The 13425-nt window shown below is 40.5% G+C and overlaps 1 protein-coding gene across 1 annotated transcript in view; it reads right to left on the bottom strand.

Annotated features, from left to right (window-relative positions):
• Positions 1-13425, bottom strand: part of otogl (otogelin-like) — a 161984-nt gene that overhangs the window by 4666 nt on the left and 143893 nt on the right. The window contains exons 48-51 of the mRNA XM_080191498.1: positions 12179-12357; positions 9655-9756; positions 8019-8138; positions 3739-3784 (exon numbers count right to left, since the gene is read on the bottom strand). Of these exons, the coding sequence (XP_080047624.1) occupies positions 3739-3784; positions 8019-8138; positions 9655-9756; positions 12179-12357 (447 nt within the window). The remainder of the gene's footprint in view (positions 1-3738; positions 3785-8018; positions 8139-9654; positions 9757-12178; positions 12358-13425) is intronic.

Raw genomic sequence — 13425 nt, 5'->3', positions numbered from 1 at the left:
TGAATCACATGTAAGCAGGCGATTGGGATTTAGGTGCATTCTCTGCAGCCACATTGGTTTAAATATACATAATTCTGAAGTATAACAGTTTTTGTGTTCCTATGAACTGGTTCCTTTAGAAAGAATTTCCGTCAGAATACACTTATGTTGTACTGTGAATATTGAAGATTCAAAATACATTGGGCTGCACGCTGTAGCCCTTTGTGGGTGTGATCATTTTAGTTTAAACTCGCCTTAAATGCTACAATAAAAGGTCCAACTCTCAATTTTAAGATTAGCAAAGTACTGCGGAGGCTGGAATCTGCAACAAGAACACAGGACGGCAGAAAAACTCAACAGGTCTGCCAGCATCTATCAGGATAGAAACAGAGTTAATGCTTCGAGTTCTTTGACTCTTCGTCAGAACTGACGAATGGACAAAGAACTTAATTTTCTTTATTAGTGTAATAGGAAGCTTATATTAACACTGCAATGAAGTTACTATTACCATTCCCCAGTCGTCACATTCCGACACCTGTTCAGGTACACCGAGGAAGAATTTAGCATGGCTAATCCATCTAAGCAGCATATCTTTGGACTGTGGGAGGAAACCGGAGCACCCGGAGGAAGCCCATGCAGGCACGGGGAGAATGCGCAGACTCCACACAGACAGTAACTCAAGTCGAACCCGGGCCCCTGGCGCTCTGAAGTTGCAGGATAACCACGGTGCCACTGTGCTGCTATAAAAGTCAAAGGACTCAAAGCGTTGACGCTCCTTCTCTCCTAATAGATGCTGGCAGACTTCGAGATTTTCAGGTGTCCTCCATTCTTGCTTTTAACTTTATGGTTTTCTTTGCGCTGAATAATAGCATAGCTTCTAAGTGTTATTTTATGTTATGTGGCATACCTATCTCAAGGCCAACTGATGCTGCTTTGAAGGTTACTTAATTCACAAGCTTTAACTATCAATAACCTAAGTCCTAACACATAAACAGAATAAAGGCAGCAACAGATTTTTATCTTCGCCACTGCTGCTCTGAGAAAACCATAAAATTCTAAGACTTTTCGCGCCCTTTTTCAGCTCACAATTAGTACAAATAAATTGTATGGTACGTTCAATTTACCTAGTTATCATCACTTTGAAGCATGCAAACTTGTAGCATTTAAGGAACATTAAAGGAAACTGATCAAGCTACAGTGTGCAAGCCAATACATTATTATTATTGTGCTTAATATTTTATTGTATGTTAAGATATATGTCTCAAGTGAAATTCAGTGCGATATTATGATCTTTATGCGTCAATTTTTTGTAAGCCTAAGATTTGGTTTTTCCTTAATTGGAAAAGGAATGTAAAGGACATATGAAGAGGGTAGGAAAATAAAATTAAGAATACAGCATTGTAAGAAATTATGGAAAATATGAGGAAACCAAAACATAAAAATGTAGCAAATCCAAAACAGAAAATTAAAACAGAAGAAAAACAGAACCTTCATTACTTTTTAAAGTTTTATTTTATTTATTCATTTTCACAGGATGTGGGTGTTGCTGGTTGAGCCAGCATTTATTGCCCATCCTTGACTGCCCTCCATTTCAAAGGGCACTTGCGAGTCAAACACATTGCTGTAGATCTGGCATCATATGTAGGCCAGATCAGGTAAGGATGGTAAAGGACATTAGTGAACCAGATGGGTTTTTACAATAATAGTCAATAGTTTCATGGCTATCATTAGACTTTTAATTCCAGATTTTTATTGATTTCACTATTTGCCATGGTGGGATTCGAACCTAGGTCTCCAGAGCATAACCCTGGGAATCTAGATTGCTAGTCCAGTGATAATTCCACATTGCTACTGCCTCCCCTGATTGTTTATTCCTTTGATTCTTGTGTTCTTCTCCTCTACCCCAGATGCCTTATTCCATCTATAATATCCCTATATTAGCAAGCACATGAGTCAACTATATCTTCTGCCATTTTTTTCCTAATTAAGAAAATAATTTTTGTTGCATACCTTTAAGTTTGAACTTGCTTTAAAGGGATTAAACTTGGGGGCCAGCAGAGCCACAGGGATTTGTTTTTAATTTTGATTTATTCATTTTGAATTTATGTTGTTTCTCTATTGCAACTGACTATCACATTAAAACTGTCCATTTAAATAGTAACTCTTCTCTCATTGAAGCATTTGATAGTACAGATGCTTGGAACTCTCATATTTATGTATCTGTTCCCATAACTTAGGCCATAATTCAGGTGGGGTAAAAAGAGACAGAATTAGATCCCTCTCCAAATTATACCTCTTCTCTCCTCGGGTTTCAGAATGCTAACCCCAATATGTTTTGTTGAATTTGGAAGGTCATTAACATTGCTACAACCATATCTCTCAAAGTATAATCTTTCAAACCAGTTCAGGTAGGTATTCAACTGTATATCAGGCAAAGAAGCTGATATACCAGCTTGAGAGGTCTTGCATGTCAATTCAACTTGGAATTAGTGTCCAGTTCACTCAGTTAGCTGGACGGCTGATTCATGATTCAGAGAGAGATAGCAAAAGTGTGGGTTCAACTCATGTATCAGCTGAGGTTATTCATGAAGGTCTGCCTTCTCAACCTTGCCCGCCGCCTGAGGTGTGGTGATCCTCAGGTTATATTGCCACCGGTCAGCTGTTGCCCTCAAAAGGGAAGGCAGCATCTGCAAAGATGGCAACTTTAACTTCCTACCCAGGAATAGGATAGACAGAAGCTTTTTCCCAGGGCAGAAGAGTCAATGACTAAGGGATATAGGTTTAAACTGAGAGGGGAAAGGCGTAAAGGAGATGTAAGGCAAGTTTTTTGCACAGAGGGTGGTGGGTGTCTGGAATTCACTGCCGAGAGAAGTAGTGGAAGCAGATACGATAGTGAGTTTTAAGGGGCATCTGGACAAATACATGAATAGGGTGGGAATAGAGAGGTATGGTCCCCGGAAGAGTAGGAAGTTTAAGTTCACACGGGCCGCGTGGTCGGTGCAGGTTTGGAGGGCCGAAGGGCCTGTTGTTTTCTTTGATCTTTGTTCTAAAATGGCACAGTTGAGAGGTAGGTCTACCCCAAAAATATCTTTAAAAAACTATAAAAGGTATTGAAGTGCTTGAAAGAAAAACAAAAAAACTATGAAAAGTGAAATAAATTCAGAAGATAAACAAACAGAAGTAAAATAATGAATTAAGGAATTACCAAATATTAAGAGGTGACAGAAATCATGAGCCACCAAAAGTTATTGAAAGTTGGAATCTAACTGGTTGCAATAAATTTGATATTGTATGCATTGCTCTTGCCTGCACTGAGCTTGGTCAGAATGCTTAAACCTATTAGCAAAGTAAAAATACTTGAACATTATAATTACCTTTTCAGAATTCTGCCAAAAGACTTCATATTTTCAAACAGAATTGAGATGATGTATCTCCTTTCCTTGTCGACACTGAATAATATTCCCAAATTGCACTTCAAAAGAATATTGTGATAAATTGTTCCTCTTTTCTTTACTGAACAGTTATACTCCAGAATAAATTAACCATGTCAGAAGCCTGTATTTATCATACTGCAGCCCAAATAAGCAGTGCAACAAAATGTTCACAACTGTTGTTTAAGACATTGACGGGTTGCTGTTCAAACTGATTCAAACACTACATGCTTTTTTTACTCCTTCATTTTCCCAGCAATTCAGGATTTTACCACAGCTATCCAAAACCAAAGCCAAACAAGCACAATACGCAGCCTTGTTCACTTACAAGTCTTGCAGCAACCGTCCATGTATAGCTTTACAACTCCCCCTTTCTGCAGAAAGAACAAAGTACAATTTATCAGGAAAAACTGATCCCACAGTGAGAGAGAGAAGACATTGCCTTAAATGTTCATCTGTAGAAAGAAGGTCATCTAAAGGATTACACAGGACAGCACAGGATATACAACACAGAAACAGACCATTTGGCCCAACAAGACAATGTCAGTGTTTATGCTCCACTAGGACTTTCTCCCATCTTTTCCAACCTAAATCCTAGCATCATAACCATGTATTCCCTTCTTGCTTATATGTTTGTCAACCTTCCCCTTAATGGCATTTATACTGTTCACTACAGCAGCCCCTATGGTAATAAGTTTCACATTCTCACCAATCTCTGGGTCAAGAAGTTTCTTTTGAATTTCTTATTAGGTTTCTTAGTGACAGTCACATGTTAAGAGGGGACAATTAGTTTGATTAGCTAGACATTTAGCACAAGGATCAGATTAATGCGTGGTGTTCAGTCCCTATTCCAGCTGGTAGGCTTGGAGCCTACCCTGTCATGCACCCTACCTGCATTAAGGAATCACTGCATAAATGGTTCAGTAAATAGGCACCAATGACCCACCTTTGGGCAAGTTGGAGAGATTTTCAGAATGTGACAGAAGTGACTTATCTAAGCAAGCTGAAATAAACCATTAGGACAAATGTAAAACAAGTTTCTGATTCACTAAACCATTTTATATTATCACATTAAATCAAAGTTATATCTCATAAAAGAGAATGGCTAAAGTATAACTGTGCCCAGATTATTGCTGAAATGGTAATCAGCAGTGAGGAAATGGCAGACATAGGGGACCTGGAGACAGTGAACACTGCCTAGACGGGTGGGAGAAAAGAAGACCCGGAGACAGTAACTGCCACAAAGAAGAGTGGGGATAGGGAAACTAAAAATAAATCCAGGGGGATAGCTCATTTGCTTTAAACAGGGTAGGGAAGAGAAACTATTTTAACACAAATCCGTGAATTGAATTTCAGCTGTAGTGAAGTTAGTAGAATCTGTCTTTAGGGTCAGAGTGACAGAACGGTTCACAAGTTTTAACTTGTGTGTGGATTTGTGAAGGATAAGTCGTGTCTAACTAATTTAATTGACTTTTTTTAAGGAGATTTTACATGTGCCGAGGTTTTCCACTCCCACTAAACAATTTGGTGATGGGAATCAGAAAATATTGCGAGAAGGCCAAAGTAATGTTACATGTCGATGCGAAACCTTGCCGCAATCCTCTTCTACCTCTATCAATGTTGCATTGCGTTTCCTACTGTGCAATGTTGGGAGGCTTATTTGAATGGTTACAATGCTAGCTGATATTATTGCTGGACAGTCAGGTTCCAGAAAGAAGCCCTGGCTCAATAGATGGTAACTTTTATTTTTTGTTTAGAGACGCGGATGAACAGAGTCACAGGGCTGCCAGTTAACTTTTAACAAAAGAATAAAACATTTATTAAACATGAAAGGATTGCCTGTAATACAATACACCTTCATCCTAAATATATTATCAGAGATGTACACAGGTTTTTAAGGGTAACACAAGTTACAAAATAACTCTTAAAGTATAGTGAAAGAAGGCTGGTAAGTAGAATAATGGAAAATTCTAAGTTGTTTTACAAGGACATTAAGGGTAAAAGGATAACCAGGGAAAAAGTCAGCCCATTAAGGACTGCAGTATAATTTGTGTGTGGAGCCAGAGGACATAGGTAGGGTTCTAAATGAATACTTTGTGTTGCTGTTCATTAGTAAGAGATTCACTATGGATATAGAATTCAGGGAGAAGCACTGTGATACAATTTAAGAAATTAACATAGTCAGTGGAGGTTCTGAGTGGTCTGGCAGGCTTCAAAGTAGATCAATCTCCAAGGGCCTGATGAAATGTACCCCAAGCTGTTGAGTGAGGCAAGGGAGAAAATAGAGGTGTTGGCAATATTTTTCAATTCCTCTCTGACCACAGTAGAGGTGTGAGCAGATTGGAGGACAGCCAATGTGGTACCATTATTCAAGAAGGGAGGATGGGATAAACCAGGAAACTACAGGCCAGTCAGTCTAACCTCAGTCGTGGGAAAACTATTGGAAACAATTCTGAGAAACAGAATTCATTTGCATTTCAAGAGGCAGGGATTAATCAAAAACAGTTAGCACTGTTTTGTTAAGGGGAAGTCATTTCAGACCAACTTGATTGAGTTTTTCAAAGATGTGACCAGGTGTTTAGATAAGGACAATGCATTTGGCATAGTCTTTTTGAATTTCAGTAAAGCTTTTGACAAGGTCCCTTGGAGACTGATGGCAAATATAAGAACCCATAGGATCCAGAATTGGCTGAGTGGCAGGGAGCAACAGCATTTTTCTGTGCTGCGTACCTCTATGACTCTATAATGTTCTCAGTAAGTACGCAGTCCACGTAAACCAACAGGACAGCTGTTCTCAGACAGTACACTCTGAAATCCAGTGGCAGAATCACTAAATATAACTTAAGTGGATTTCTCATCAAATCCCTCCAGTTACACTGTGAATCAACTGGTCTCATTATAACTCTGACTTCCACACCACTGTTTCCAAACTCTAGTCTTAAAGAACACACTTTGAAATCTTCTCTCAGATACCTTCACCAATAATCCACTTCCAGGATTTTAATCTTTCATTTCCTCTGTCCTGGATTGCCATGTGCATTTAAGCTTCCATACAATCTCTCAGGTACTGAGCAATGCCAGTAGAACAGAGCACCATTGCTTCATAGGCTCTCCTGCGTGTCACCAATCTTCAGATTATTTCAGATGTCTGGCTTCTCACTAGCCAACTTCACCAGGTCTTACCTCACAGCTCTATCTTTAACTTGGAGCCTCTCTCTCTCTGCTTCTTTCCTTAACCTCAATGAACAGTGCCTTGTTCAGATCCCAGTTCTTTACCCTTTGACTTCAACTTCCTGGGACATCTCTTTTAATTTTCTGGTGTAATGATGCATGCTACGACGTTCGTCAGGATCACAAAAGGTATGTACTAACAAAGAAAAAACTGTTAAAAAGCCTGCAGCGTCACCTGCTGCTCCCGTCCCTACATATATTTTACATGCTTTCTTGATGTCTTCTGCCTAAGACAGAGCTCCACCCCGGGATGATTACCCACTCTCAGTCCCAATTTGTCCCTCAAACCAGGTGACCCCCTTCTGCATCTTTGTTTAACATGAGGCTTGACTCGGGGAATCAATCCGAGGAGTGTAGCTGACATCCTTCCAAGACATTCCTGAGTTGCCAGCAATTGAGGTATGACAAAGTCCAGAGACTCCTCATCTGATTGCGATTTCTGGCCTCCAGGCATCCTCTAAGTGCCGGCACCCTGGGACATCCATGTGTCAGCCAGTGTTTCCCGTAAAGGGACACTCACCACAATCATCACACTTGGTTTCGAGAACCATTTGTTCTTCAGCCTCTAGGACTTGCCTTCTGCCCTTTGTTCCATTGTCTTGCTTCTCTGCTAGCAGTTTCTGTGAGAGCTGCTTTCTTCTTAGATATCTGGTTCTAACTGAAACACAAGTGCTTATGCATTTCAGTTTCGATCACTGGTTGCTAAGCAACAAGCTAATTTTTTTTAAACCCTGTTTGTTTGCACATCACAAATTCTTTAATTACAATGCAGTTTTTAAGTGACCAAAACCTACAGAGATGCAGACACCTTTGTTTAACATGAGGCTTGACTCGGGAGTGACCAGGCTTGACTCAGAGGTGCTGGAGTTTGACTCAGGGGTGACTAGGCTTGACTTGGGGGAGACCAGACTTAACTTGGATTACCGGGATTTGACTCAGGGGTGAGCAGCCTTTGACTGAAGTTGAGCAGCCTTTGACTGGGGTTAAGCAGCCTTTGACTTGGAGGGTAAACAGTTTTTGAGTGGTCGGTAACCAGCCTTTGACTCAAGGCAGGCTAGTGTAAAGCTGGAAGAGTATTGTGGGCCTTGACTCAATTGTATCGGGGGACCTGACTACAGGTGCTGGGGGACCTTGTTTGGGTAGATTGGGGTCACATTGGAAGAGCACTGGGAGGAAGACTCCAGGGTACTGGGAGGAATGTTTGCTGGACACCCAGGTAAAGGCTCCATGGTAGCGGGGGACCTACTCAGGGGAGACTGGAGTAACACTGAAAGGGTGCCAGGGGAAAACTTCAGAGGATTGGGGGAAAGCTTTGGGGCACACAGGGTGGGGGGAGTGGGGAGAAGATATGTTATTGCTAATGACAGATATACAAACCTGTATGCATTCAGTCTCATTAAATGGTGGGCAGATAACTCCTGAGCCAAGCATCGCAACTCCAACAGTGGTCTCCAGACATTCATATCTGATACAGTTAGCTACCCAAGACATTCCCACCTGGAGTGAAAATGATTAGGCCATGTGAGTTAAAACATTTTAAGCAGTCAACATTTTTTTTTCATTCCTTCTTAATTTAGCATTTACAATGACAAAGAAACACTTCAAGCAGCAATTCAATCAATGTGAAATAGTTAGCATTTTAGAAATGTAGTCACGTAAATAGATCAGCACAGGAAACAAAAATATCCAATATAGTTTTCACTTCTGAAAGCTGACCTGGAGAAAATTAATTTTCATTGGAGTATCTTTATTTCTTACATCTGTTTTATAGAATTTTAAAAATATTGATCCATATATTTTATAATGTAAAAATGGTACAGCTAGCAGGTAATTTCATTATATTTTCTAGGGCATACCAGCGTTACATTCTCCACCCTACCTCAGAATCAAGAAATTCAGGTTACGTTTTGTATTAGTTCTAAATGAAGGATCAACTAACTGGTTTTAAATCCTCATTGTTTAGACGCGGTGGTTGAATGTAAGAAATGTAACAGGATAATGGGCAACATTTGCACGAAGTGTTGTTGCTTTATAAGATGGAAGGATAATATGCCAATATTTGTCTCATGTAGTATATTGGAAACTGTTCTTGTATAAAACCAATTCATTTAAATTTTGGCATTGAGTCTATAATTACACCAAATTATTAGCTCTTTGAAGACCATACAATTCCACAGATTCACATCGTGTACAAATGTTTATTCTTTTAACTGAGCACATCGGACTGAACTTACCCAGCCAATGGAAGCAGGGTCAGATGCAGTGGGGGAGGGATCCAGAAATAGGAGAAAGCCAATATACTGGTCCTCGACACAATCCAGGGAACTTTTTCAGCAGCAGACTGCAATCTGGGTCAGCTGCATACTTTACAGAGGCAAGCCCCCAGTTAGGACAAATGAGGCTACAATTGGGGGCCATTTCATGCTGGCACTGGTATTTTCCCACTGTTGGAATATCCCACTCAACCATGTAAGGGGACCACTAGCTCCATCGTGTTAGCCATCAAGTAACAGGCCAGATGGTCACTGGAGCTGTGAAGGCTGGGATTGCATTAATTATCACTCATTTGGAGCCATTTCCCTGTCATCCAGATGGCTCTACCAGTTACGGACTATTTGATGAGTGCAGGTTCATTGCAGGCAACAAAGATGCCTCCATGTTGAGGTGCCCTTGCACTCGCTTGCATGCCTCAGTAGTGCCCATTGCACTTTTTGGAACTGATCAGGACTGCAGCTTTGGGAACCAATCTGCTATCCTTCATAGGATGACAAATGCAGAGGTAGCCAATTAAGAGTTTGGCTGGATAATGGAAGGATTTGCCATTAGGTATGCTGGCAGCATAGGTGAGCCACAGGACCACTCCCCTCCCCCTACCCGTTACGAGCCCAGCATCAGGATTCTGATGACTGGTGGACAATTCAATGCAGCCACTCAGACCATGAATTACATATTGATTGCATAGAATAGAAAGGAGAATGAGAATGAGATAATATCATATAGTAGATAAACTTACATCATACAAAACAATGACGCCCTCTTCCTCAAAAGTACAGGAGATATTCTTACAGTTTCCACAACAAACATGAGGCTCGGATGAAGGAACGTAGACTTGATGCTGTTGAATGATATAATTAATCATAATTGTTGTATTTAGAAATGACTTCACGTCAAGTATGATCAACATGCATCAAAATTATCTAGAGTTGGTTATAAAAAAAGCCAAAAGAAAATGCCAGCAACTCGAGAGATTTTCAAAAAGTGAGACCCTCACATCTTCCACTTTGTTGTATCAAAGGGAAATCTGTCTGACATAGTTCTTTTACAAGACACGTTTTAAATTTTAGGCATAAAAATGTATTTGTATTTGTAACTTTATGAATTTATCCCATCCAGAGTGGCACTGTGGTTAGCACTGCTGCTTCACAGTGCCAGGGACCTGGGATCTCTTCAGAGGTGGGTTTGAATCTCACTATGGTATTTCACAGAATGGTAGAATCATAAAATCCCTACAGTGCAAAGGGGGGCATTCGCCCTATCGAACCTGCACCAACAACAATCCCACCCAGGCCCTATCCCCGCAACCCCACATATTTATCCTGCTAACCCTCCAACATTAAGGGGCAATGTACCATAGCCAATCAACCTTACCTGCACATCTTTAGATGAAACCATAGTTAATAAGAATTAGTTCTCCTCATTCAATTAATAGGAGACACATGAAATCAAGCAATTTATTTTTTACTTCAAGTTTGTAACTCAAGTACATAATAGTGAAAAAATAATCTTTGGGGGGCAATGAAAAGTAATAAGATAAGCGAGGCCACAGTTCAGCAGATGGGGTCAGGTGGGGTCATGGATTATTTAGGCCACTTGGAGCTTTGGAAACGTCTGGCGTGCAAAGTCAGTCAACGAAGGAACAATATCAGGTGTTGTACATTTGATGTACAGACCAGATGTGGTACACTGTGTCAATGCTGCAGCTGACCAAATTATCCAGTAAGTTATTTTATTCATTTAACAACAATCAAAATTGCATGACAGTTTATAAAAAATGTCCAGTTTTCTGACAGCCAAATTTGAGATGCTGCACCTGTGTAAAGATAATGTCAGTAATAGCAATCTTGACAATATCATCAATTGTCATAAAAACATATCTAGTTCGCTAATGTCCTACTGGGAAGGAAATCTGCTGTCCTCATCTGGTCTGATCTACATGTGACTCCAGGCCCACAGCAATGTGGCTGAGTCTTAATTGCCCTCTGAAATGGCCCAGTAAGCCAGTCAGTCCAAAGACAATTAGAGATGGGCAACAAATGCTGACCTTACCAGCAAGACCCACATCCCAGGAAAGTATTTCTAAAATGTATATTTATGGTCGATATTCACAAAATGACTGATTGAAAAAAACAACTTACATTTAGATCGCAATTTAACATAAGAAGTTTCGAAGTGCTTTCAAACCATGAACAAAATAGTGAATGAGAACTTAGGAGGAATGCCCAAAGTCTGATTGAGAAGATGGATTTTACAGAGTTTTAAAACAGAAGCAGGAGGTTCAGAGGCTGGGAGATTTTTGGGAGGAATTCACAGACTAGGGTCATGATAGGTTGTGGAAGTAGTGAAGCAAAACTAAATCTATAGTAATACCATCAGGCTTAGGTCCACAAACAGCTCCTGAAATTGAAGTAGCTACTCTTTTCAACTGCAGCCTGTTTTTTACCCCAGAAGTTTAAAGAGCAGGGGATTTAAATGACTTGACAGGTTCACAGTTCCATGGACATTATCCAGTTTTGCGCCCATTCATATCCACTCTTAATAATTTCAAAGGGTACCTTATCTCTCCCAAAACCTACCTGACCTCTCCAAGAGGATACCTATGTCTCCTAAGGACTTCAGTAGATTTAGACCTTTTCCTCAAATGTCTTAAACTGAGGAGACATGTTTCAGAAACCTGAGTGACCAAAATGGCTTTTGAGTGAATCTTTTTAATTTGCAGTGCTTTCATGAACCATGGATGTACAAAAGTAGAATCCCTAGCCCCACCCCCAAAGATGGTGAGTGCCAGGTTCAAGGGTCTCCTGTATTCAGAGCTTCAGTGGCATTTTGACAATAGCTCAGACCCCTTCCATCACCACAAACATTAAATTCAGGCCTAATTTTGAAAATATTCTGGTTCAGCGTGAGATAGTAAGTGGGGGGAATGGGTGAATCAATGACAAGATAAAATTTGTTTAATTGAAGAATTTCTTGGAACTGAGTAAGCTTTTTTTGCCTTTGTGAAATAAAATGTTTAATGAAAAGATTTAAAGTCTTTAAATTAACCGGGAAGAATTTCCCACAACATACATCACTGAAGTTTCTCATCTCTCATTCATGCATGCCTCTTACAGAATGTCTCTTTTTTCAGCAAACACAACTGTACCAACAATAAAATATAAAAATTCAGCCATGAAAGAAAGAGTTTTTGCAACACACTTTCCCAACTGCATGTGGTTTTGTAGTTTCCTGATTTAAGTGACTATTGAATATATACTTACAGCTTCACATTTTTCTGAACAGTTAACCAGTGACTCTTCCATTAAAGGGGACTCTGTGGCAAGATCTGAACTCTGCAAACAATTTGCTATGTAACATCGTTCACCTTCGAGACGCTGAAACAGTGATTGGCCTGGTTTCAATGCAGTGACACCTTGGAACAGGCAGACATCAGCCTTTCCTGAAATCATAATTTTTACATCAAGTCTTTATCCCACTCATAACTACATTTGTTATATCATCAAAAGTACTCACATAAAGTGGCTTGAATTGTTACTTTCTTAGCATTCCTGTATATAATATTTAGATTTAACAATGCACAAAGAAAATATGGCAGTCAAATTTGTTGAGAAGATACAGAGAGGATTTCTCTGGCTTCCCTAGAATGTGCTACTCGCAGTGGGAGACGACCTGCCATCGCTAGCAGAGGGATCTGCTGGTTCTGCCGCTGTCAATGGGATTTCCCATTGACTGCGCCCCACATTGCCAGGAAATCTGCAGTGGAAACATGCCATTGGTGGGACCAGAAGATCCCACAAGCGTGAAAAGCCAGAGAATTTTTTTTTATTCGTTCGTGGGACATAGGCACCGCTGGCTAGCCAGCACTTGCTGCCCATTCTTAGTTGTCATTGAACTGAGTGGCTTGCTAGGCCATTTCAGAGCATAGTTGAGAATCAACTACATTGCTGTGGCTCTGGAGTCACTTGCAAGCAAGACCAGGTCAGGACAGCAGATTTCCTTCCCTAAAGGACATTTAGGGTGGCACGGTGGTATAGTAGTTAGCATTGCCGCCTCACTGTGCCAGGAACTTGTGTTCGATTCCTGGCTTAGGTCACAGTCAGTGTGGAGTCTGCACATTCTCCCCACGTTTGTGTGGGCTTCCTCCGGGTGCTCCAGTTTCCTCCCAAAAAGATGTGCAGGTTAGGTGGATTGGCCTTGCTAAATTGCCCTTTAATGTCAGGGGGTGATTAGCTAGAGCAAATGCATGGTGTTATGAGGATAGGCCCTGGGTGGGATTGTGGTTGGTGCAGACTTCTGCACTGTAGGATCCTAGTGAACCATATGGGTTCTTCTGACATTGGTTTCATGGTTGTCAAAAAAGTTTTAATTCCAGATACCTTTTATTGAATTCAAATTCCACCATCTAGCGTGGTGGGATTCAAACCTGGATCCCCAGAACATTAGCTGAGTTTCTGGATTAATGGCATTAATAGCCTAGTGATAATATTACCACTAGGCCATTGCTTCC

Source organism: Carcharhinus amblyrhynchos, chromosome 6 (genome assembly GCF_965287045.1).
Source record: "Carcharhinus amblyrhynchos chromosome 6, sCarAmb.v2.hapA, whole genome shotgun sequence".
In the NCBI taxonomy this organism is placed as follows: Eukaryota; Metazoa; Chordata; class Chondrichthyes; order Carcharhiniformes; family Carcharhinidae; genus Carcharhinus; species Carcharhinus amblyrhynchos.
Note: the sequence above shows the minus strand (reverse complement) of the source record. Positions and strands in the feature narration are given on the sequence as shown.